Source organism: Plectropomus leopardus, chromosome 18, assembly GCF_008729295.1.
Source record: "Plectropomus leopardus isolate mb chromosome 18, YSFRI_Pleo_2.0, whole genome shotgun sequence".
Classification (NCBI taxonomy): Eukaryota; Metazoa; Chordata; class Actinopteri; order Perciformes; family Serranidae; genus Plectropomus; species Plectropomus leopardus.
In genome coordinates, this window is record NC_056480.1 from 9334727 (window position 1) to 9362111 (window position 27385).

Genomic DNA, 27385 nt, shown 5'->3' on the forward strand with positions numbered 1-27385 from the left:
CAGGTGCAAGCAGTTTAGCTAATCAGAGGCTACATACTCTGCCTCCTTTCTTTTGTTAATTCCTTTGCACAGCAGCCACAATGTTTGTATCCTAGCCCATAACCACACACACCTTATTTAATCCCTGTTTTAAAATTAACTTCTTTGCTGCAAAAGGAACCTGCTGCATTTTTCAGCACCAGTGTTTCTACACACCAGGCCGTGTTTGCTACCTAGCAGGAAATGTCTGCTGTGAGGTAATCTTTCATTTCCTTGTTTACCTACTTTCTTCTTGTAAACTGTATGATGCCATTGTGAGGTGAACAGAAAACATGCAAAGTTATCTCATTCTGAGATACTGTAACTCCAGCTTGCTCAGTATGGTGCACTCCAGGAATGAGTCCTAAAACCTGGAAATTAGCAGTTTAACACTCCTGGTTACCTGGTTTTGATGTCAGTGGGTTTCTTTTAATGTTTTCTTTTTCTTTTTTAATTTGGCTGGATGCCTGAAATAAAGTCTGTGATTAAAACAAGCTTAACAGACTTTCGCGTTTTGCTCTGCGACGTACAATAAATCAGTAAATTCCCCACTCGTGAATTTTGATTTTCTTGAATTTCTATATTTCTTGAAAAGGCAGTTGCTAACAAGTAGTTAAAGTAAACTAAAAAACATCATCATGCCAAACACAGCCTTACAGCTGACATTAAGTCATGCAACCATAGTGTAGTTTGTTTGTAGCCATTAAACATTAGCTTTTTTTACTTCTGGCGATTACATTTAGGCTTCAAAAATCCTGAAAGTGGTCATCATTTGTGAGTTTATCCTGCTGATACAACAAACTAAAAATACTAAATGGATGTTTTTTTTCCCCATTTTTTCCATCCGGCTTTGTGAATAAACACATTACTAAAGGTAAAACCCATCTTAAACCCCATATTGCAATATGCAGAGAGTGAGAGAGAACATGGAGAAATAGATTTTGAACCCCTGCCACATTAAAGCCCCTGGCAAACATTTCGCTCTCTAAATATAGATGTGATTTGCAGGTACAAAAACAGCCACCTCTTAAGATGATAAAAGTGCAATTCTCCTCTGTTCTATTTTCATGCTTTGCAGGGACTCAAATCATTACATAGAAAAAAAGAGCTGTGAAGTTGAGTAATGAGAAAACAAACAAATTTGACAGGGGCCAGAATATGATTCTGACCTCCTTAAAAATAGGACATGCTGTCAACAGTTTAAATTTAGTTTTGCCTGCTTTGCAGTATTGCCACTCTGCTTTCTCTCTTCTCCATATAATCAGTTCTTGTTCCCTGTTTTAATTGAACCAGTGTGCTGTAATTCTGCTGCAAGGCATAAGCAAAAGGAGATTTACATCATCCATTTGTGTAGCGCTGCTCATTTTGTGAGGTCAGCTGGAGAACAGACTGGCTTGTGTGCCAATGGTGCTGTACTGTAGGAGCCATCTTTCATTGCATTTCATGTTTGTTACACAGTCACATGGTGTGCACCATTTTCTCAGTAGCGTCTGAATATATTTTTGCTTTGTGGAACATTTTGTGCTAATTTATTTTCACACCAAAAGTCATCTGTGCAATGTCTGTGCAGCCTGCTTGTAATAATTCAGAGCACTCATGTTAATGGCAATTTTGCATCTGAAAAATGTGACTCCAAAAAATGAGTCACTGTGGCCCATCATTATTCATGTTTTTTTCACGTCATGACCTGCAGATAGTTGTCGTCAGTGAGCAGAAGACAGATGGACTGAAAAATGGCCGGACATGTTCAGAGACTGACAGAAGAGAGAGCATGCGGAAAAAGGCAAGTGCAACACTTGCTTCATGTGCACATATGAATATAATAGTGTTGAAATGTTTGTACATTTACATTTTCTGTATAATCTACGATGTATACACATTTTAAAAAAAGCACAATTGTCTGTCTGCAGGCTTGTTTCATCATGACACACAAATTCTCCCTAAATCAATTAATAGTAAGACTATTAAGACTATTTGTATAGTACTTTACCTATACCTTTTCATACAAACAGACTGGAACACAAAGTGCTTCATACAGAAAAAACAGATAATTCAAAATTATTGGTAAAAATGAACAACTTGCTACCAAATTCAAAACCTTGAGAGTTGAAAAAGTTAACTATATGACGTCATTAAGTCTCAAGTGTGGAGCTGTTCCATAGACAGTGAGTTGACAGCGAACAATGATGTAATACAGTTAAACAGTAAGCTGAAACATGGGTATAATATGGGTTGCCCATATTTTTACAAAACAGGAAATAGCATGGCAAACAGTGCACTAAAATATGACATTATAGGCTAGAAATAGGCCATTGCACACTGAGGCCATTTTTTTCAGATGCGTTTTTTAAATCCGTCACCCGAAAGAAAATATTGCGCAGAGAAACCTTGCACACTGAGTCCGATGCATTTTATTGTTGTATTCGTTGTGAAAGTTTAGACAAAATGTAAAGACACATTTCCTCCCTTGTTTCTCTGGAGGTACCTCCCTCACCATCACCACTCTCCCTGTGCTTTGCATTTGGCACCACAGCTGTGTGAAGGGGCTGAGCTGCCCTTCCCTCTCTGTTTCCACGCTGTCTGTGTGCGATCCTCATCCTCTAGTACATCCTCCTCTTCATCATCACCCACCTGAATATTACTTATTACTTATAAAGAGGGCTGTCTGAGTTATGAGTGGGATACTGTGCGACTGGTCCTCATGTATCCAAATTTTCTTTTCTGATTCTCGGTAAATAAAGTCCTCCAGCTTTGAATGGATGCGACAAAAAGCAGAAAATCAAACCTGTTCCAAAAAACTTAATGACGGATGAAAGTGGTACAAGCAGACGTGAAGCAAACGTGACTGGCACAACGTGAAGTCATTTTTTTTTTTTTTTTTTTTTTTTTTAGATGTGCAGCAATTTCAGACAACAAAAAGGTGATTCAGTGTGCAAAGGCCAGAGGGAGAGAGGGGTGGATCTCTCCTTTATACTCTTTGTGTCCATGGCGGCGGGCATCTCAGGAAGTCACGTAGTAATTACAGCTCAGTACCTAGTGTTTATGTACATAAAAGAATGGAAAATAACAGTGCATACACAGGGTGTGTGGTCCATAGTATGTGATTTCAGACGCAGTAAGGCCTCCATTCATTGTCTCCACACAGCTGGGGATGCCATACTTGATGACGTCACAAGTTTAAGACTCACTCCTCTGGTTTGTGGCTTTGAGAGAAAGTGGCTCATGCTCACAGATATTGATATTAAACTTTGCTAGAACATAGAAATAACATATTGGCATTCTTGATTTTAGGTGGTGTTCCCCTTTAAGCTGAAAGTGGGTGTAACTGCAGATTAAACACGTACTGTATACCCACATAAACCCACATAAACCCACATAGACAGTTTGTCTGCAGCGATAAAGAAGCGCAGACTGTTGCATGTTTAATATTATCTATAAGGACACAGCCTTCCTCTCCTCATCAGCCGTCAACAAATCAAATCCAATCGCAATAATTAGTTTATGCAGATGCAGTTTCTCTCTTTCGCTCTCTGTTTTTCACACACACACACACAGAGAGAGAGAGAGAGAGAGAGAGAGAGTCCCAGTGCTAATAACATCCTAAAGCTGTCAATGACTAACTACCCCCCACCATCCAACACAGACACACACATACACACACACACACACACACACATGCACATAACTCCTCATTCTCATCTCAACCCCCCACCCGTCTCGACATGAAATCCAGTATCAATTAGCACCTTGCTGGCAGTAACAGCAAGGTCTTGTGCTGTGTCTTAATTGAAGACCGTTGCTATAGAAACAGCAGATGCTAATCCTCAAGACAGGCGAAGGAGAGAAGGTCTTTAAACTCCCAAAGAGAAGTGAAAGAACAGAAAGTGAAGACGCCATTTCTTTCCACGGGCACTAATGTCTTCTTAATGATTGCCAGCAGAACATGAAATTATTCTAATTATCAATATAAAACAGCAGCGAGGTCAAGTTCTGAATTGCTTTTTGTCTCCTGTTGTTAATATTTTTTTATTAAAATCAAGGAAATGAAATACAATGAAAAGAGAAGGTTTGATTACATAACTATCTTCTTTTTTAATAGTTTGTACAGATTCATTTATCCCAGAATGGCTGTTCAGTTTTACAATCAATTTCCAGACCATACACAAACTCACAGACAGAAACAAGAAGGAATCATCAGCAGCAGCAGTAGTATGTCAGAGAGATCAGTACATGGGCAAAGACGTACACTGGCACCTCGTGTGGTCCCGTGCATACTGACTCACACTAGGGCCAAGCAGGAGCAATTAAAAATAAATAAATAAAATTCTCATGGTTCAATACATATGTTAGTAAACATAAATAGGATCTTCTAATGCACTGCACATTACTCAATACGTTCATAAAATGCATGCATGGACTTGCCAGCCATGTTAGCAAAAACAGACCATTATAAACCAACTATGTGGTTACAAAATAAATCATTTAAAAAGACTGCTGCCAACATTTAGCAGCCTGATAGCAGAAGGAATAAAGGATTTAGATTTGTTTTCAGAAGTAGTGCTTTGTTTTTCATCATTATCATGGTACCACACCAAGATTTCTTCTCTTTTTCTCTTTGAGCACACAATATTATTAAAAGGGAAAAAAAGGCTGAGGAGAGCAGTGGATGTAAACGTAATTTCAGCTGTCCATGCATGAACACATTAACACTCCTGCTATTGGCATGCTGTCACCTAAAAATTGTACGACATTGTGAGGTGAAATTTTATCTGGAATAGTGGACAGACGCAGTGATTAGAGAGACTGTTATACAATCACAGGATTGGTTCATGATTAAATCTCTGGAGCCAGTCAATGTTTCTTAACCAGTGTCACTGCAACCTGTCACAAGTACGATACCAAAGTACCACCACTCACTATAACATCAGCTTCATGTCTGTGTACTGTTATGTGATATAATTTTATTTACATGCAGGTGTGGACACGATAAACCAAAACATAATTCCAGCAGTACTCCTGGAAACCATCACAAAGTCCATTTAGTAGCTTTGTGGAGCTTTCAGTCACATCACACAGTCCTCGTCAGCAGACTGAGTTTGTCATTGTGCATTACGAAACGTTCAAGAACTGCTGCTAAATTGACCCACCCATCAAATAAAAACATGCATGTAGCAGAGTACACTCGGGAGTGTACATAAACGTCACATCCTTTGGATTTTCACAGAAAAAGAGTCCTTTACACATAGAAATCAGTGTATAGGCTGCTTAGATGCAACAGATTTTTAACTTACAGAACAACCTGTTCACCCATTTTCAATCAAAATTTGAATATATGCAAAATGTGACATACAGAACCTTAAAGTTGACTTTTTGCAACTGCGTCAGAGCAGCTCTGATTCAAACCCAGTGCCATTTTTGTGGTGTTGAATTCTCCTTTGTTAGGGCTGCAGCCCAATCGCAAGATGTTGCCCCTTCTTTACACTTTTTCTTTACATTTTTGTGGTTAATGCAACGTTTAGGCACTAAAACAACTTGATTATGGTTAGAAAAAACATCATGTTCTGGCTTAAATGGCCCAGTTTGGTTGCCATAAACACAGCTGGACATGTCCCAAACTCTCATTAAAAATTCATTGCTTTTGTCGCTGGAAACACGGTTGGAGATAACAGCTTTTGCTGCTCTCACACAGGGGTCTACTGCTGTCTGCTGCTTGGCAGACATCTGGCCAAGATATCATACCATCCACCATCCCCTCCTCCTCCTGGTGAGTCACTCAGTCCATATACATGTAATCTGATCACTTTAGAATATGATACCTATGAAACGTACATATGTAACTGTGATTTGTGTTAATGTCAAAAGTTTAGTCTGGCAACTAGGGTTTTGTATTCACAATATTCTTGTAAAAAAGTAAAATTTATAATATTAATACTCACACCAGTCTTAACAAAAACTGACTGCATTGTATTCAGCTGAACGTATCGCGTCGTTCTGTGTTTCTTACAAAACTGTTCTGGTTTCGAGTCCTTGCCGGAGAGCAAAACTTCAGCTCTGAAGATTATCTCCATCCATTGTATTCAGCTGTGGCACAGCATGTCCTTCAGCTCAAATGATACTCTTGTCTTCCAGAGCGTAACAGATCCAAAAGCAAGACTCTGAGATGCTTAAACCTCTCGCATGTCTGTTGTGTACAGCAGAATTTCTCTTGAATGTCAACAAATATTTAAAGCAATCAGAAACCACTCAGAGAGTCAGCACAGGGGGCAGGCATGATGAGGAGGGCTGTAGAGGTCCATATTAAATGGTCGGAAATAAGCACTTAGATATATCTATATACACACACACACTCTCTTTCATTCTTTTACTTTCCCTCCTGCTGTGACTCCTTTACATATGAATGACGACATATCAAACAAGGTGAATTTCAGCTGTGTCTGTGTGTCATAGCTAAATGCCAGCAGTCTCTTGAGAGTGGTTTTCTGGAGGGTATTACCACTTACCACTTACTTTCAGACCGTATGCAAACCCCAGGGGTTGACTGGACTGGGGGAAGCTAATGACTAGCTTTGGTACTAATGGAATGCAGACGGCTTTATTTATTGAACAGTATAAGACATTTCAAACGATAAAACCAGTTTCAGTGTGTTCACAAGTGGGTGAGTCAGTGGTGATATTAAAGCGGAGACATGGAAAACAGACGGTGCTTTGTGAAGAGCTAACTGCATTGCTCTCATATGTCCAGAATTAACTATGTTAAATATATTGCATTGCAATTTTGTAGTAACATGTATGAACCCAAGAGGGTGAAACCTACAGACTTCGGTGATTCTTTGGCCGAATTTCCTCTTGTGCTTTGAGCAGGTTGACATGTTTGTATTTCAAAGAAATCTCGAGAAAACTGTTTGGTGGATTGAATGGAAATTTGGTCATTTTGAGTCTTTCTGTAGTTCTTTTGCATCTCGTTGTGGTTATTTTGAGTGTCTTTGTCGATGTTTTGTGTCTCCTTGCTGTTGTTTTGAGTCTTTTTATTCGTTTTGTGTCTCCTTGTTGTTGTGTTGAGATTCGTTGTGGTTGTTTTGTGTCTCTTGGTTTGTTTTTAATCTTGTTGTAGTTGTTTTGTCTCTCCTTGTGGTGGTTTTGCCTGTTTTATAGGTTTTGTGTGTCTTTGCTGTTCCTTTGCATTTCTTTGTGATCTTTTTGTGTCTCTGTAGTAATTTCAAAACCATTCTTAGTCAGACACTGTAGTCCCATGGCCTGTGCCCCATTGGCTTATTCAGTAATCCGTCCATAAACGAATGCTACAACAGCACTTACAGAGCAATCTGAGTTTCTGCTGCCAGGTTGGGACATTAGTTTTGTACCTTTACTGTTTTGAAAGAACTTATTGGCTGTTTTTGGACGCACTCCTCACATTGGAATGAGTGTGAGTCATTAATTCTCATTTCATTATTGCCAAGCTGTCTGTGAATCCAGTAAATAATGTTTGCTAATTGTTCCTCAGCCAACAGACCTTGTATGTACAGAACACAAAGAATCTGAACATCTTTATCAACCCTGATGATCACCATGGCAACAGTGGCAACATCAACATGGTTCATGAGGGCAATTAAGAATGAGGAGTTACAGCACTAGCACATTGTGAGAGTTAGATGAGCTGAATGCAGGTAAGAAACCAAGAAGCCTAAATATTTAAGATATCAGGGTTTACACTTAACTAAAATACCGTTTAATGCATTTCAGTTCAATGCAATTGAATTGCCATTCATTCCATGCTGAAGGAATGAACTCCTAAGTAAAATCCTTCTAGGAAATGCATGATGGTTGAGTAAATTGGGACACCTGGCAAATTTTAACAGTTAAACTTACAATGTGTATTTTCTACTTTTTTTTTAAATGAATACACAAAATAACTCAAAAGCAATACTTACGCATTGTTGAAAAGGCATCTTATAAGGAAAATTGTCTCATGAATGTTATGTTATATAAGTGGGCGCAGCATCATGTACACTTATTTGATCCCAAATTCTCAAAAAAAAAAAAATGGCATAGCGTGCTGTTGTTCTTTCATTATGTCGTTATTTGAAAACACTTATTGAAATGGTGAATCGCTAACAGCAGGCCTATGCATTGTTATAGTTGGATTTTTTTTTTTATTGCTTTGAAAGTCTTGTTCGATTGTTTTTTGGGTGTTTTTTCAAAGAGAAGGGCATGCTGAAACTTTTTAATATTTCTTTTTAAGCGTCTCAAGTTAACAATACTTTATTGTCTTAACAATATTTTAATACCCTGTTTGGTATGACCGAACTAGAGTGACTCTGTGCCAAAACAGTGCTATTACTTCAACAATATGTTAAAATCCTGAACAGAGGGTTCAGTTACATCCCCAAGGGTATATCAACATGCTTTTCCCTCCAATGAATTTCAGATGAGAGCGCTATTTCATGCAATTATTGAAAGTGCACTGGAAAAAGGAGGCAGATTATAAGCATTACATCCAAACGTAGATTTATGAAAGACTGCACCAGAAAAGGCTGTTGCAAGTTTAATGTGAGTTCACGGCAAATGTCACGCAGAATAATAATGCCAAAAAGCTTAAAGGATAATATGACAAAAGTATAATGAACGTCCTTGCAAGCAGAGGTTATGAAAATGAGTCGCTCGCACAGGAACATTGTACCACATCTTGTTGTCTGCATGACCTTACTTTGTCTTTGCTGAGGTTAGTGCTGTTGCCAGGATACTATTTCCTATGGCAACACTTGAGCCGGCGAGGTGAGCAGCTCTGAAAGGATCCAGATAACTGGCTGCTCTGTATCCAGTGGACCGGAAGTCTATACATGACCATAGAGAAATGCACAAACGGGCACAGCCACACACACACACACACACACACACAAAAACAGCCCTCAAAGTTCAGTTTGCCTCATTGTGTTAGCTGATATTTTCTCCCAAATATTACAAAATGACTTCCAGTTCTGTTCAGCCATGATTAATTGTATCCTCAGAGGTAATTTCACATTAACCTTGTAATGTTCTCACTAAGAAAAAAGCATGGAATTTTTTTTTATTGCATTTTCTTTTTATTTCATCTGGGTTTTAAACCCTTGAAAACCTAAGCAAATTGGCTTGATAACTTTCAAAAACATGGGAAGAAGGCAAACAAAATCAGCAAAAGGAGAAATGACCCAAGAATTAGCAAGAATTTAGTAAAAAAAAAAAAAAAAAAAGTACCAAACAAAATCCTGAAATTAGTTTTTAAATAAAAGAAAAGAAAAAAAATGTAATACTATAACATCATTTAAAATATGTAATTATGATAATAATAAACATAGTTTTTTTTTCATAGCTTTTTTCTTTTTTCCCTGCATAAAACAATCTAAATTGCAAACCCTGTATAGTTATAGTGACAAATTATTTAAGTAAACCAACATATATCCATTTGTTACCATGAAATTAGTAATATTATAAGTACTTGTATTTTTTAATATATGAACTCTAGATATTTACCATTACAGTCAGAAAATCATACTGAAATAACTTTTTCATCAAACATATAATGGAATAACATTAGATATATGGCATTAATAACAGTTAATATTTCTGATTTTTATTTTAGATAAATTGTACCATAAGAGGCCAAATCTACCGTTTGATGGCACGTTTATTCGACCCTTATTGAATTTTAATTTTTTTGTATAAAGTTACATAAATCTGTTCAGTAAGACCTCTGAAATTATGATAACATGTCCAAAAAATATGCATTCTTTTGAAAATCCACCACACGGAGCCCTCATGTGTGGCGTTATTTTTTTGTCATTAACTTCCTGTAGGGGGCGTACTAAAAAGCCTTAAAGACATAGTGACTATAGTGGGTTCTTTTAGCATAATAAATCTAAACTGAATGGTAGAGCAAGCTCATTTTGCTTGAGTTAAATGCCACACATTTTTCATTGTGATATAATGACTAAAAACAACGGAAATGGTCAAAAAGTATGTGAATAGTATCCTAATAGATGATATTTGCTGATTACTATTATTAACCTTTCTGAAAGATTTATTATCAAGTTATTTTGTTTTCTTTCAGTTGAGTTATATAAGGCAAAATCAGCTAACTCTCCAAATACTGGAGCCTTCTGTTATAATAATAATGATTATATATTCACTGTGTTGTGCAACTCAATTTCCATCCTCATTTGAAGCAAAGTGAGTGTGTCACTTCCCTTGCTGTCACCCAGTACAAGAGAAGATATTGTTATATATGACTGCTATATGAAGCTTATCTCATTCACTGCAGGACACAGCAGATATCTGTATGAGAGCACACTGCCCCCATTTGTTACAAGAGCGTTACTGCCTCTGATGCGCAGTCTCCTCTTAGCTGGGGTGGAGAAGTATAAAGTAATGCCCCAAAAAAGTATCTTTTAAAGAACTTCTCATTATTTGTGAGATATTTGTGGATCAACATCACTTTTGGATACCTTTCATAAGTATTTAAACCTTCAAACCCTTTTCCCTTGGCAAGAAATGTCCAGTAAACTGCCAGAAATTAGTAGATTTAGATTTTTTTTTTAAGCTAAGGAATAATGTCTGGAAACAATATTTCTAATTATCAGAAATATACATTTTACATAATTATTATAATTTCAAAGCACTTTTTTCAGGTCATTTCCTTTTTTCCCTTTTTGTTATTTGTTGTTTTGTTTTTGTTTGTTTTGGCTAATTTTCAGGTAAGTTTCTTGTGCTTTTTTTTCTTTTGTTTTGTTGGGGGTTTTTTTTTATCTAATTTCTTGCTAATTTTTGGGTCATTTTTCCATAAGTTGTTCATTGTGCTCTTCCCATGTTCTTGAAAGAAATCAAGCTAATATGTCCAGGTTTCAAAGGGTTAAATACCCTCAAAAAAAATTCCAATATCCCACCATTTGTGGAAGCCAGAAACTGTGAAATATGGTTATTTATGGTTGAGTGAGGGTCATGCATTTTTTTTTAAAATGAATGTAGCTCTAGGGAGGGTTATGATTTTTTTTAAGTCACACAGCAGCCAAACTCTAATCTGATAAATAGAGAACAATCCCTAAGTGTTCCAATCTAACCCTGAAAAGCAGGTAACCTTGTTTATTTCAGAAAATACGGCTCATATTTGCTCCCATTGACCTTGTTGCACTGTCTCCAAGTTGTGCACAAGCTTTTATACCTTCCTCATCTTTGCCCCCCCTCCATTCATGAACCAAGGCTGTTGCATTACAGAACACAGCAGCTGAACGAGAATGCATGCTTTTCACAGGCGCTTCCGGATCATAATTGCTGAACTTAAACAATCTGACGGCATGAAGCACGTCATCACAGCCGCACCACTCCCACACTCTTTCATTGACCGTCAACTCTGCTGGATTCAGGTGCTGAGGGGGGACGGGGGGGGTGTCAGGGACGGTGAGCTCATACGGCACTGTGCTGCCGGTCTGAGCATTGTCTGATAGGGAGGACTCTTCATCAGGGAAACTCTATTATGACTCATCTGTACTGAACACCCACCGCTTCTCTTTGAAGCTTCCCTCTGTGCTGTGGAGTGTGTCTCATCCAGCACTTGAGATATGAGCACAGGGTGTCATCCTCTAGAGTAACAAGCCCACAACACAAGGATGTCATATTGCTGCACAGGTCCGTAGACAAAACATGATCATGAAATTATTTAGATATGCTTGTGCAGCTTTTTAGGAGGGATCAGGAGGGGAAATCTGTGTGTTTTCTATGGTTGCAAAACTTGTGTTATCCTCAGTATCGCTGCATTAGACAAGGTTACAAATCAGTGAGATGTTATGGAGTGTGCTTGTTTTCCCACTGTTTGTATAGTGCCCCACTTATCTGTCTTGGACTTGAGCCTTGGCCTGCAAGTTTCTTAACCCTTTGAAGCCTGGAGCGACATCCCTTTCCTGTTGTTGCTTACAGCTGCCTTTTTCAAGAGTTTCAACCTTTGAACCCTGAGAAAATTTGTGTGATTTCTTTCAAAAACATGAAAACAAGGCAATGAGAGACTTGGTAAGAAATGTTCTACAAACTGCAAGAAATTAGTATATTTGGGTTTTTTTTAAGGGAAAATGTCTAGGGAAAATAGTTTTTTAAAAAAACCAAAAAAAAAACCCAATATTTATAATAATCACAATTTAATGTACAAAATTATGTTACGGAATAAATATACATTTCAAGCACCTACCAGATAATTTCCTTGATTGAAATTAACTGATTAAAATGTTGTTTGCAGGTCAGATTTCTTCCACAAAACAATTTGTTGGCAGGTTGTTGTTTGTTTTTTGTTTTTTTTACATGTTTACAAATGCTGCTCCATGACCTAAATCACTGACTTACTTTTAGGTTGCAAACACTATTTTATGAGTTGTGTTGATGTAATAATGTTGATAATTACGCTAACTTAATATTTTGTGCAATTTAAATGCAAATGTCTACATTACTTGATTTAAAACAAAATTCAAGTTGTCTTAATAAAATTGGCTGGATAATTTAACTTTTTCCCCCCTTGAGTTCAGGATTTCAAGTCCACTCCCCTGACCACTGAACATGCCTGGAAAAAATTTAGACAGTTGAGACTGAGAGACCTGTAGGCCATACAACTATGACACAAATGATATTTGAATTCATCAAAACTAAAATAAAATCAATTTAAAAAATGTGTGCTTATGTAATAAATTATTAAGTTAGCGCTACTTAAAAATACCTTTGATTGTAGAGGAAAAGCTAATTTCCCTAACTGAATATAGTGTGTTAGCTGAATTCATTAGAAGTTCTCTTAACTCAAAAAAGATTTATGCAAACTGTTGCGTGCTTTTTTTCTTTTCGTTTTTTTAATCTAAGCCATAGCATTTGGCATGCAGTTCACCCGCCTCACCGCCTGATGGCAGCAACAAGCGTCAATGCATCAGACGTGCACGTCTCCACCTCCTTTACGTCCATAAATTAGGGTTTTTTCCCTTCACATTTCCGCATTCAGCGCTCGCAGGGGTTGCACCGCCACACTTCACCCTTCCCCGCTGCAGTTGCCTGAAATTTGAGAGAATAATGGCAAACTTTCTTCTGAGATTAAACATGAGGAAATGCCTCGCCTCTCAAATAAGAATGGCATCTGAACAGGTAACGCTGAAACGGTGCTGACAGATGACTTTTAGCTTCTTTAGCATTAGCTTGCTAACTTCAGAACAGTTGTTGGCGGTGGAGTTAGCACGGTTAGCTAGCTGCTAACGTGTGCAGTCAGGGACCGACTTGTTTTTCAGGTTCATTGGTGACGTTTTTGTGTGTGCACGTTAAGGTTGCAGCATGTTGCTCTTGGCCACATTGAAACTTTAGAAATGTTGCTAATTATCCGGTTAATGAAGTTCCTGTGTGACTGGAGGGGTGAGAGGTTACGTCACTGTGGTAGAGGTTAGCTAAGATCATTTACTCAAAAAATCTGTTTAAAGGTTTACTACAAATTTGACATACTGGCACCATATTATGCTACTTTACACTCCTGCTGCAGTATATTTTGCAAAGAAATACTGGACTTTTTACTCCATTATATGTATGGTATTGGTATTGTACCATGGCAGCATTCAGATGCGTTTGACAGCAACACATCAGAATAAAAAAATAATTTATGATATATTAATGGAGTTATTTTGCGCAATATTTTACTTGATACATTAAGCACAGTTTGCTGCTAATACTTGTGTATTTTTACTTGTGTGAGATTTTGGATGCAGAGGTTTTAACTTGTAAGCAATCTTTTTTTAAAATTGTGGTATCAGTATTTTAACTTTTCCTGTGCGGCTGTGAGACACCTTTCACAAGTATTTAAACCTCTGAACCCTGAGAATATTGGGGGGTTTTGCTGTTGTTTTCTCTCTCTTTTTGCTTAAAAAAAACATGAGGGATAAGGCTATGAGCAACCTGGTTAGAAATGTTTCTCATATTGCAAGAAATAAATTGATTTAGAATTTTTTTTTTTTTTTTTTAAGCCAGGGATTTTTTTTCTTGTAAACTGTAATTATCACAATTACATATTTAAAGTTATGTTACAGAATTGCATTTTTCCAGGTAATTTTCTTTTTTTCTTTTACTTTATTTTCTTGTCCTTTTTACTGATTTCTTGCTAATATTTGGGGTAATTTCTTCTTAAGTTGCTCATTGCCCTAATCCAAAGAAATCAAGCAAATTTACTCAGGTTTCAAAGGGTTAAAGATTGGGGTACTAATGAAATATGCCCCCCCTCAAGAACTTAATTGAACAATATAAAACAGGCACATGTATGTCAGTAAACACATCTGCATAGACAATAAATGGGTTTAGTAGTAGTTAGACATTTGATGCATAGATAAATACTTTATTAATCTTGAGAGAAATTTAGGCACCCAGTAGCTTATTACATAGTCGTAGAAATGATATACACAAAAGGGATAGAGAATATAAGCGTAAGAATAAAAACACAATAATAAAACACACAGCAGTGAAATGACAGCTTGGTCCCAGGATTACAGCGTCGTTACTACAGTAGATATGCTTATGATGATAGTGCAAATTTAATGAATGACAGTGCAGGTATTGCAATGTTAAGTGATTTAACTAAGATTTTATCAGTAGTTTGGGAATAGTGAGTACTATGCTATGCATAATATAAAATACAAACTGTAGATGAAAATATGAACAGATACCAATGTAAATACAGATTATGCATATGGCTAACATAGCTGATGACTTGTAGTTCAACTGTATTCTTTAATTTAATTTTTTTGTAGAGGGTGCTTAAAAGTAAGAACCGTGTGAAATAAGGAAAGCTGGAAAATAGAAAATGCAAACATAAGTAGAATATTAAAATACTGGGAGGTAAATATCTTAAATACAAATGCAAATTTTGCAGAGGTTAACATAACCAGTAATTGAAAGTCCAGCAGCCTAAACACTGAATGCAGGATAACACACAGCACAACTAAATAATACATTAAAACACACACACACACACACACACACACACACACACACAACAAATCAAATGTTTACTTATCAAGTCTTCCAACAAATAATGATGGAGGGTTTTCTTTTTGTTCTGTCACAAAGATTGTATGACGATGGCGTAATGTTTTTCCACAACAATTTAAAAACAGTATTAGCAAAACTGTTTTGTTCTGAATTTGTAATTTATATGTATTTGTTTAGCACTTTTCACAGACATAGGCCACAAAGTGCTTTATGAGGGCGTTAGGCTAAACAACATACAATAAAGAAATAATAGAAGCTGAACTGACTACTACAGCCACATATTAAAAAAGTACAAAACTATATGCCGAATATATAATGAAAACTGTTAGTATGAGCAGACAGAAAGAATACTATGAATTCAGAGAAATTATTAGTTTACTGAAGTAGCTAACAGACATGTACAACAAATTCTTTGGCGGGCCAGCAGTAAATTTGTTTTAGCTTTACACAACGGGTAAATAAGAAAAAAAAACTGCAGTTTTGTTACATAAGTAAAAGTTGAACGTCTTTTTCTTTAAAAACACGAATCTAAAAACTTTTTGACCAGTCGAAGGTAGTCATAGAATAATAGCTACTGTATTTATATGTGGATTGTGAGAATATTTTCTGCTTATTCCAGCTTGGCGAGTTGGGTAAGGGCGCGGGCAAAGGTGGCGGAGGAGGAGGCTCGATAAGGGAGGCGGGGGGTCCTTTTGGAAAGCGAGAAGTGGCAGAGGAGGAACGGTACTTCAGGTGAGAATCATGCCATTGTGTACCGTGGTGAAATATAAAAGAGTAATAATACTTTGTTACAATACTTAAGTATTTGTGAGGAGTATCTGTACTTTTCTTGAATGTTTCTGTCAACTTTTACTTGTAATCCACTTCATTTCTACATATTGTAGTAAAAGTGTTTTACTCTAGTATTTATGGATTTCTATGCCCTGAGCATTTTCATTACTTTCATTAGTAAATAGATAAAATTGGGAGATTTGGCAAATTATTAGTACAAACTTGCACGTTATATAATAGGATAATCACATGATGACAAGTGCTGTCAAAAGCAGCAGTTAAGTTTCGATTTTCGATCAAGCCCAGGCTGCTTGTCAGATCAGATACAACATGCGAGCGACTAGATTTCACTCGCTGCACGATGGAAGCAGAAAATGTCGTCCCACAGCGGAGAGGACGAGTAATGATTCAAGGAGAACAAGATTTGTGGCCTGTAGCTGCACGATGCAGCAGTGTGTCAGACCTTGAGCTCAAAGGTTTTGGTTAAATCCTTCATGTTGTGAAGAAGACCTCGTTTTTCTACGGGTGCAGTGAACGCTCTGTTTTCAAGGCGGTGTATCACCAGCAGATACTCCTGTACTTCCCCTTTCAATACATAATTATATTTAATATAGTAAAGTTACTTTTGATAGTTCAGAACAATAAATATCAGATACTTAAAATATTCTGTTCAAGTAATGTTTTAATAGATGAATTTAACGTAATGCTGTTGTATTACATAGCATATGTATTTTTTAAATATTTATACTGTTTAACATGCAATGTAAATTCCTACCATGCAATATCTTACCACTTACCCTACAATAATATTTATAGGCTATATTTCTTTATTTTCACAGTAAATATACCACACACCATGTGTGTATTTCAGTTGTACTGTGATTTTATATTATTCTTGTTTTATTATACCTATAGTTACCTTTGTGGACAGTAATGTTTTTATTAAAGCCTGAATGACATTCAGCAGTTCGCTGTTTTCTCAATCTCCCTTTATTTGCTTGTGTTTGTATTGAACATGTGGTTGAGGTGACATATAAGCCGCTCCTGCTCAAATTAAGCAGGGAATGCTGCGTACCTGCTGTTTATGGTACCCGTCGATTGGTGTGCAGAATCCACTTAGTGCACTGCAGGTGTACACCGACGTGGAAATGTTGCGGACCCACTGAAAGTAAAAGCCGCTATTATTTTGCCTCGCTATGATTGTGTTTTTTCAGCATTGTGTTTCTTGGATACCTGCTGCTTACAGATTGGCACTTTTTTATAAACACGTGAGCGCTGTGGGGGATACACTCCCATTAATGCAGAGAAATACACCACCACACACTACTAGTGGATCATAAGATTATTCTTGTTTTATCTAACTTTTAATTTGTAATATTTTATACCCTTTTTTGGCACTCAAATCACTTTTTGTTTCTGACTTCCGACTCTCGAGCTTGCCGTAATGTGTGAATTTCCCTTGAGTGGAATTAATAAAGTCTCATCTAACTTCTATCAAAGTAATTTTCTGGTAAAATATCTTTACTTTTACTCAACTATGGCTTTCAGGTACTTCATATATTAGTAATCCCACTGTCAAAGACTCATGCCTGCATCCCTGATTTGCCACAACATTCAGTTTCTCTTCACTTTGTTTCCACCTGCAGGCAGAAAGAGAAGGAGCAGATGGAGGCTCTGAGGAAACATCACCGAGAAGAGATTGAGCACCACAAAAAAGAGATTGAGCGCCTACAAAAGGAGATCAACCGCCACCAGGGCAGAATCAGAAAGCTGTCGCATGACGACTGAAGCGGGGAAGCCTGTTATCACTTCTCCCTCCAACTGTTTGATTGCCAAGTCAATGATTATCCAATACTGAGAGATTGATTTACTGCTGGTCAAGGCAGGGCCTGTATAAGACCTCATACTGACATCCTCAACACCAATAAAGCCCTTAATTTTTCATTTTTCATGAAACTTTTGGAACATTTGTGTGACTCTTTGTATATCCCTCTTGTTTATTGTCAAAATGTCAGTTTTGTGTCTGCTGGGGAAAATGAGGCGTATCCAGTATGTCAGGGATACTCAGTTTGCTTTGCTCTGGGGCCACTCTGGGGCCACTTCTGCAAAGTGACAGAAGGCCAAGGGCCAGTCTCAGGAATCAGGGTTTCTAGGACATCTCTAGGATTTTAAGACATTTTAAGGAGTTAACTATGTTTTTAGGATCATAGGACATTACAAGGATTTTTGGATGTTTCTTACATTTTTGGAAGTTTCTAGGATTTCAGGATGTTTCTCAGATTTTTAGGACGTTTCTCTGATTTTAGGACGTTTCTAGGATTTTAGGACATTTTTAGTGTCTTAGTACATTTTAAAGATTTTAGGACGTTCCCGGGATTTTAGTACGTCTGAAAGATTTTGGAGATGTCTCTAGGATTTTAGGATCCTTGTAGGATTACAGGATGTTTCAAGGATCTTATGGCGTTTCTCAGATTTTAAGGAATTTCTGGAATTTTAGGGCATTTCTAAGATTTTAGGACATTGGGGGCTTATCCAGGACTTCTGTCTAAGGATGCAGGGGATCCTCCGCTGGCACTTTTTTTGATTAACAAGCTCCATTTTTATGCTGTTTTATGCTCTCTGGAATCATATGTATACTGAAGATACAGAAACAATTCACGAGGAGGGCATAAGTTCAGTATAATATATGGTCATGTATATTCATCTTATTTATTATGGAAATATCAGTTTTGTGTTTGCTGGAATAATGAGGCGTTTCCTGACTGTAGTCTGCACGGAAAGACGAATTTCATTGGGCTAAAGTCGTGTCAATCAAAGTTCAAGCAACGTTATTGGACAGTCGATGATGAAGCGCTCGTTTTTAATCACTATTTTTGCTGGTATAATACAAAAGCTACTTTCTTACCTCGTGCAAAAGTAGGAGCAAATCTCCTACCTTGTGTAAAATATAATGCTTGGGAAGCCAGTAGGCTTGCTTTAAGAAATATTGATTTTGTTTTAATTAGGTCAGTTCAGATATGGTTGGATTATGCATGCACAATCAAGTATACGCCAACATTTATGGAAATTCGGTTTTGAGGCATGTCTTCGTCCCTTAAAAAGACGAGACGCATGACTGTTGATCAGATTTAATTATGTTTTATTGCCCAAAATACTGCGCTTGGTTGCAATTCACCATTGAAAGGCGAAGAGATCAAAACGAATAACCGCCTTAACTGTTTTTTTTTGTCCAAATCTCGCGATGTTTGCCGAGCGGTGGCGTTGTTCGGGCGAGCCGACGACGAGACCGAAGCTGTCTGGAAATTTGTCTCGTGGGTTAGACTCAAACGTTTTCTTCATATTAGGTAATTTTTTGTTCGTGCGACAAGTTAATCGCTCCACATTTTAACACACGCCACTTTTAGTGTCCCGAATTAGATTGGTGAGTTTTGCTAACTATCTTTTTGTACCTTGTACGGAGCGTGTGTGTTTGTGTGTGTGAAAGCTGTCCCTGCACGGCGAGGCCTTCGTATGAGCTCGTTAGCTAGCTAGCAAGCTAACTAATACTATTGTTAGTGCAAGATAAACATGTCGGAGATCTATTTGGCTCTGTAAATACCAAAATGCATCCAACAGATGTTCAGTTTACCCAGTAAAACTCGTTGCATGTGAAAGTGAAAACAAAATGTGTTCACCTCGGTAGCTAGCAAGCTGCATGTGAAGGGGGCGGGACGGTGCTTTTTTGAAGTGATCGTGTTATGTTACCGTCAAATACCTGCACGTTTTCATGTCAATTTCTGTTATATAGCAGAGTTTAAACAAATAAATATTACAGTAGAGTGTTTGTTGTAACATTTATAAGTGCTTTGTATTGTTAGAATTTCATATGTAAGTGATGGTTTTAAGTTACAAAGGCCATCAATTAAAAGTCAGAAAACTGAAACTTGAAAACATTTAATAGCAGTAAGGGACTGTCCTTTATCAGAGGATCGGTAGGCTGGGATGTGACATCGATTTTTAAAAAATATATATTTAATTTGTCTGTTTGTGTGCATGTTTTGTACCATCTCCGAAACACGAGTGAAAATGCATGACCCTCCCTCTACTATAAACTAGTTGTTAGATTTGAAAAAGTGTTTTATGAAAGTGGAAATTTGAGGATGAAATCCTCAAGTTGTAAATACATGTCGTGCATGCTAGTTAGTTAGTGCAAACATTTTTTATGCTATATCTTAAATGAGACACGTAGAATGAAGTGATTTAGATGAAATGGCATTTAAAGCTCAGATTTGGTTATGTTTTTATCTGACAGAAGTTCCACATAATGTGTTCATTAACTGTCAGAAATTTGGAAATCCAACGATAATTATTGTTTTTACTGTTTCTGGCTGTGATAAATGCTGCCATATTGGAGGTGTGTGTTTTCTTTAAAAAATGATGCTAAAGTACATACAAAATACAGCAAATTAAAGTTGAATGCCCCTTCCATGAGTCAAAATTAAAAATAAACAAAGTCTCTCCCAAGTGGTTAAAAATTATTTGACATGCCTCCCCCTTTTTGCACCACCTCCCCTCTTGTGAATAACAAACAGTCCCATATATTAACATCGTCTTTATTTAATAATTTATCAGCTTAGGAAAATGAAATCCTAGTGTTGTTTTTTTGTCCTCATTCAAAAATTGACATGTTAAGTTTTACTGAATATATATACTTTTTCATTGTTGCCATATATTACTTTACAGGACAATGGCTGCCGCTGAGGTAAACGGCAGCTCTGCCACGCCTAAGGAAGAAGAAGAGCCCATGGATGTGACAACAACACACACAGAGAATTACCAGACGCTCATTGACGCCGGGCTGCCCCAGAAAGTGGCTGAAAGTCTAGATAACATCTTCCAGACAGGTGGGGGACAGATGTTTTGACTTAAAAAGCTATGAAATATCACATCGACAAGCTGTGCTGGATAGGTGTCGACTGAGGCTGAGACCGACTGTGAACATGCTTTGTATTTGTAGGGTTGGTGGCCTATGTTGACCTCGACGAAAGGGCCATAGATGCACTGCGTGAGTTCAATGAAGAGGGCGCGCTTACTGTGCTGCAGCAATTCAAAGAGAGCGACCTGTCCCACGTACAGGTAACCACATGGATGGATTACAGACTGTTTTGTCTTTTAGGGGAGTTCTACGATGATCATAAATAATAATATCTCTTTTGTTTTTAAATGTAGAATAAAAGTGCTTTCCTTTGTGGAGTCATGAAGACTTACAGACAGAGAGAAAAACAAGGAAGTAAAGTACAAGAGTCCACCAAGGGCCCAGATGAGGCGAAAATAAAGGTAAACAAAGTAATGTGCTTGAGCTTTGTTGCCGAGCAGGTCAGAATTAATGTCATGTAAACGTGCATCAGCAGCCATGCTGTTTAGGTAATGTTTTGTTTTGTGTTTTTCAGGCTCTGTTGGAGCGGACAGGATACACCCTGGATGTCACCACAGGACAAAGGAAATATGGAGGTCCCCCACCTGAGGATGTGTTCAAAGGAACACAACCAGGGATTGGAACTGAGGTAGATAAGTAATATACATATAGCAGCCTGTCAAGATTTTCAAGGCTCTAATGTTGAATTTGGGGAAAGGTATTGGGTTTGTGTTGCGGTATCATCCAGAATCCAGCAGGACTTTTCAGTCTTTACACATGTTCACTTGTTTCTCTCTTCTTCCTCAGGTGTTTGTCGGAAAAATTCCAAGGGATTTGTATGAAGATGAGCTGGTGCCGCTCTTTGAGTCTGCAGGTGCCATCTGGGACCTCAGGCTAATGATGGACCCTCTCTCTGGTCAGAATAGAGGTTACGCCTTCATCACATACTGCAATAAAGATGATGCACAAAAGGCTGTAAAGCTTGTAAGTAGAATGGCAATGTACTGGACACAAAAACTCATAATGGATATTAGTTTCATAGAAATATTGTTAATATTTTGAAAACAGTCTGTTTTTATCGCTTCAAGGACAGAATTCTAGCTTAAAATTGCCCAAAGCTGTTTATTTACAATGAATTTGACACAGTTTTTGGCATTTGCATTTTATTTTCAGTGTGATAACCATGAAATCCGCCCTGGCAAGTACTTGGGAGTGTGTATATCTGTTGCAAACAATCGCCTGTTTGTTGGATCAATTCCAAAGAACAAGACAAGGGAAAGTATATTGGAAGACTTTGGCAAAGTAACAGGTCAGTCTCAAATGCACAGAGGTGGATCTGTGTCAGACACTTTTTAAAAACAATTTCTTAGTGATGAAGGATGTGAGACATGACAGCTGTTTTGGAAGTCACAGATGTTACTGTTTAATCTTCCAGAGGGTCTCCAAGAGGTGATATTGTACCACCAGCCAGACGACAAGAAGAAGAACCGTGGCTTCTGTTTCCTGGAGTACGAGGATCACAAGTCCGCAGCACAGGCTCGTCGCCGCCTGATGAGCGGCAAGGTCAAGGTGTGGGGAAACCCAGTCACTGTGGAGTGGGCCGACCCTGTTGCTGAGCCAGACCCGGAGGTCATGGCCAAGGTAAGATCCAACGATTCTCTCATGCTATTCAGGTTTTTCTGTTTCCGTTTGTAAACACACTCACCAGGGAAAGTGAGTGTGCTCCGTTTCTGCGTGCAATTGAACTGCTCAGCACCTAATGGGAAAGCTGTTTAACCGGAGTGTTACCGGCCAGCCAGCGGCAGCAACCACTTAATTGTCAGTTGCAATAATGATGGACTACAAGGCCATGGTAGCTTTCCTAGTTGACAAATAGTTACCTTTGTGGACAGTAATGTTTTTATTAAAGCCTGAATGACATTCAGCAGTTCGCTGTTTTCTTAATCTCCCTTTATTTGCTTGTGTTTGTATTGAACATGTGGTTGAGGTGACATATAAGCCGCTCCTGCTCAAATTAAGCAGGGAATGCTGCGTACCTGCTGCTTATGGTACCCGTCGATTGGTGTGCAGAATCCACTTAGTGCACTGCAGGTGTACAGCGTTGCGGACCCGCTGAAAGTAAAAGCCTCTGTTATTTTGCCTCGCTATGATTGTGTTTTTTCAGCATTGTGTCTCTTGGATACCTGCTGCTTACAGATTGGCACCTTTTTATAAACACCTGAGCGCTGTGGGCGATACACTCCCATTAATGTCCTGAAAAGAGTCTCTGCAGAGAAATACATCACCACACACAACTAGTGGATCATAAGTGATGAATGAGAGGGATTATTTTTTTCTGTACTTTTTTTTAAAGGGAAAATCCTGCATAGTACAGCTTTAAAAAACAAACTTGCACTTTTCTACAGGGCAACAAGCATCCTGGTTTTTGTCTTCACAGGTCAAGGTGCTCTTTGTTAGGAAGCTGGCCACAGCAGTGACAGAAGAGCTTCTTGAAAAGACTTTCTCTCAGTTTGGAAAGTTGGAGCGAGTGAAGAAATTGAAAGACTACGCTTTTGTTCATTTTGAAGAAAGGGATGCTGCCGTAAAGGTGGGTTTATTTTTGCCATGATGGGATATTTTTTTCATGTTTAATGACTCTGTGTGTGTTTAAAGTAATGGATTGTTTTGTTTGGTCAGGCGATGGATGAGATGAACGGGAAGGAGCTGGGAGGAGAAGAAATTGAGATCGTCCTGGCAAAGCCCCCAGACAAGAAGAGGAAAGAGCGCCAAGCAGCTCGGCAGACCACCAGGAATGCAGGGTGAGGGACGGAGACATGTGACTCGTCAACTGCCCGACTGTCTCATTAGAGTTCATTTAATGTAACACTATCCCTCCTCTGCAGGTATGACGACTACTACTATTACCCTCCTCCTCGCATGCCGCCACCAGGCCGAGGCAGGGGTCGTGGTGGCCGAGGGGGCTATGCCTATCCTCCAGATTACTATGGATATGATGACTACTATGATGACTACTATGGCTACGACTATCATGACTACCGTGGTGGCTATGAAGACCCTTACTACGGCTACGAAGATGTGTACAGCATGAGGGGCCGCGGCACTCGTCCCAGCAGGGGGGGGCCTCCTCCACCTAGAGCTCGTGGAGCGCCCCCAGCACGAGGCCGCGGGGGCTATGCCCAAAGAGGGCCACCCCTTGGTGGTCCAAGGGGTGGCCGAGGAGGGCGGGGAGCCCCTTTCCAGCCACAGAGGGGCCGCGGTCCTCGCGGGGCCAGAGGCAACCGTGGTGGTAACGTCGGCGGAAAGAGGAAGGCAGACGTGTTTAACCAGCCTGACTCCAAGCGCCGCCAGACCAACAACCAACAGAACTGGGGGTCCCAGCCCATCGCCCAGCAGCCCCTGCAGCAAGGGGCCGACTATTCCGGTAACTATGGTTACAGTAATGACACCATGGAGTTTTCACAGGATTCTTATGGGCAGCAGTGGAAGTAGATGCACCCAAAGGTATTTGGCAACAAAAAAAGAGAAAAACAACAATAAAAAGAAAAAAAAAAACAAAAACAAACAGGAGATTGGCCACAATTTTTTGATTGACTTTTTATTCTTCACCCCTCATGAAAAAAAAATCTGTATATATCGCCAAAAAAAAACGGACAGACCCCAGAATTGGCTCGACATGATTGGCTGGAAAGCCTTTTGGCTGAAGAAGTGAACGTAACCGTTGTGGTGAATCATTTCTTACTCCCACGGTTACATTGGGACATGTGTCTTAAAAAAAAACAAACATACACACAAAACACTTTTATTGTTACGTTTTGTTCCTGATTCTTTTAAAGCCAACAATGAACATTTACAAAAAAAAGAAAAAAAAAAGTGGACATTCATTCTCAAAAGTCTGAGAGGACATTAAATAATGACATTGCCTTGCAGGAAGTTTTTGTCCATGCCCCCTTTCCTCCTTCCCCTTCTTGTACTCCCTTTATTTGTGGTTTCTCATAGTTGCTTAGGGACTTGCTTGTAAATAAATGCATATGGTTAGAGCTTCATACTTCATTTTTTGCAATGGTGGAGAAAAGAATCCACAGGAAGGACGAAATCAAAGTTTTGTAATGTTCAAAGTGTATGCCTAGCATTTCTAGAGGTAGACAAATTGTGTTTTTTTAAAACTGATACCATAACTTCCTATGTTTTCTTTGAACTTGCCCAATAGAATTTGGTTTGGCTTACCTTAAGAGCCATAGCAGTTTGTTCTGATGTTCTTTGTATTTATAACTTTTACGTTTGTTCCGTTTCAATAAAACTCAGCTGAGCATCAGTCAATTGTCAGATACTCAAATTCAGTGTTGTCATTCAGTATTTGATTTGATTTCTACCTCAATTCTCTTATTTGGACGAAGATCAGCAAATTTTTTTGCCTCCAAAGGACAATTGCAAAAACAAATTGTGTAAGAGAGAATTTGAAAGGTGTTGGATCATAACAGGATTTTAACCCTTGATTATTTTCAGTGCATGTTACATCAGACTACAGTCATTTCCTGCACTCAGAATTCATATAGTGAATATGACAACAATACAAACAATTATGAAAGTGTCAAAGTTTAATTTTGACTTCTTGCGATTATTCAAGATTGTACCTGCCTTTCAAAATTTGTGTTCACAGGTAAACTGTATGCTTTCGTAAACACCACCCTCGCTAAATGCTCTTTAGCACTTATTATAGGACATTTATTTTTGTGAAAACTGTGGATTTGCAATGAGCTCTAACTAAAATTTCTAGGGTTGTTCAAAATACCATTTTTGAAGCTTTATAGATAATTATCTGCAGCTACAGTACAGTTACAGTAAATGATAAACATTATCTGAAGCTGAAAAGAAATTGGGACGGTTATGTGTAATCACCAATCACCAACTTTAGTGGGACTTGGCGTTGCTGTGTGTGTGTGTGTGATAGAGAGAGGGAAGAGGAGGTGGACTATTTCATGCAAAGTTTCTGTTAGTTAATTTGCAATGCAGTGGGTCAGGCCACGTCACTAGATGCAAAGCAAGCGCTTCACTACGGTTTCCAGTCGTGAATAACGGTCTGCAACACATCTCATCTGTTCCCTGTCATCGTCAAAGAGCCAATTTAATTGCTTAGCGTGGGAGTCAGTGACTATACTGAGGACACTGGCCTCAGTTGTAGTTTACTCCACCCGTTTACTGGTAAAAAAAAACAAACGAAAAAACAAGAATTGAAATACTGATTTTGACATTGATTAGTACAAACGATCAAAGCTTCAAAGCAATCGAGTCAGCCCGAAATTTTCCATTTTACTTAACATATTGCCTCATGTTTCCTGTCTGTACTTTTGCTGCTTTAGTTAGCCAGAAAAACATCTTTGGGATGCAGCCAGGGAAACGTTTCTCATGCACAAGCATAAAAATTTGCAGATTTGATGATTTGGTACAAATTATTGTGGGATATTACATAGCAGTTCAGTGGAAAATAATCATTATTTTCACTTGTTTTGTTCTCAACCTTTTTAAATCAGAAACTGTTTATTACGGCAGGCTGATATTTACTGAAGCATATACTGTGAAACCTGTTAACACGAACTTGACAGACAAGCACAATCTTGGATAATGGTGAAAAGTCTCTTGCACTGGTATGGTCCTGATGCTGACACCCTTACAGCCGTTACAACAACACATTTGACTTTGAATGGACTTTTATTGTATGCTGAGTTTTCTCCAAATCATTTCCAAAATCTGCAAATCATCTCAACCACCTGTGTTCTCCTATTTGAAGACACCAAGGATCTGTACATCCCAAAGGGTTAAAATTCTTAAACCTCTGCCATAGCAAGCGCCACCTGTCTGAATTTGTTTACCGTAGCAGACTGTTTTTAGCATCTATGCCTTTTGGTACCATGGTATCATTGTATTTTGTTTCATGTGTCTGTCCTCTTATTCCAACCTGCCTAGGTGGAGAAGCATTGAGAGCGGCACCACTAGAATGAGGAACTCACCTGAACGGTACTCAAGGGTGAGCTAGCCTTGCACAGAGTACTGTCTCCTCTCCTGTAGCTATTTGTAATCACTGGAGAAACACTACCCATAATTATACTTTCTTTTAATTGTTTCCTTACTAATATTTGTTCTACGAATCAAGCTTTTTTTTTTCCATTCAATAGCAGTGTGATCTCTTTCCAGGCTGTGAAGAAAGCACGTCACTAAAGTCAACTGAAGAATCATTGGAAATATTAAAATTAATTGTTATCAACATGTTTCTGCGGTTTAGAGAACAACATGTGCCGTGCATATTTCCTCCTTAAGCCAAAATGAAAAGTCACGTACAATTTAAAATTTGTTTAGACCGGATTAAACAGCCAGAAGGCACGCAGTCAAGGATTTGGTAAGAGCTATAAACCCTGCAAGCACCTGTTGCGAGTCTTGGCTCACTGCACCAAAATCAGCTCAGCTGTCTGCACGCACATTCTGTGAATGGAGGGGTGGGGGTGGTCATTTCCCCTCCTACACCGCTAGAGGTAGCAATTCAACACTAGCACGAGTAGTGCTCCATTGTTCCTATATACAACGCTGCGTTTATTGACTGTTTCCTGAGCCGGAAAGGTGTTAATTACACCGTAGATATTAACTACAGTAGCTATTGTTCAAATTATCCAAAAAGAAGTGGGGACACTG

General features: G+C 38.4%; 2 protein-coding genes and 1 long non-coding RNA gene across 4 annotated transcripts; all 3 read left to right on the forward strand.

Annotated features, from left to right (window-relative positions):
- Positions 1-5713: 5713 nt before the first annotated feature.
- LOC121957428 lies at positions 5714-11377 on the forward strand. The gene is made up of 3 exons (XR_006106774.1): positions 5714-5782; positions 7520-7682; positions 11300-11377. It is a non-coding gene; the product is annotated as an uncharacterized LOC121957428 (long non-coding RNA).
- A 1616-nt stretch (positions 11378-12993) lies between these two features.
- On the forward strand, positions 12994-17766 carry LOC121957852 (ATPase inhibitor A, mitochondrial-like). The gene is made up of 3 exons (XM_042506639.1): positions 12994-13158; positions 15659-15771; positions 17457-17766. The coding sequence occupies exons 1-3, from the start codon at positions 13087-13089 to the stop codon at positions 17596-17598; spliced, it is 327 nt and encodes a 108-aa protein (XP_042362573.1). The 5' UTR covers positions 12994-13086; the 3' UTR covers positions 17599-17766.
- A 1299-nt stretch (positions 17767-19065) lies between these two features.
- LOC121957660 (heterogeneous nuclear ribonucleoprotein R) lies at positions 19066-25027 on the forward strand. 2 transcript variants are annotated; one of them, XM_042506380.1, is made up of 11 exons: positions 19066-19231; positions 20533-20693; positions 20807-20925; positions 21019-21126; positions 21240-21353; positions 21512-21688; positions 21878-22013; positions 22140-22345; positions 23142-23291; positions 23381-23502; positions 23587-25027. In XM_042506380.1, exons 2-11 carry the CDS (start codon positions 20537-20539, stop codon positions 24191-24193), a joined length of 1896 nt encoding a protein of 631 aa, XP_042362314.1. In that variant the 5' UTR covers positions 19066-19231; positions 20533-20536; the 3' UTR covers positions 24194-25027. The 2 variants fall into 2 exon arrangements, with proteins under 2 accessions (XP_042362314.1, XP_042362315.1); XM_042506381.1 differs by having other exon boundaries at positions 19073-19154.
- Positions 25028-27385: the final 2358 nt, after the last annotated feature.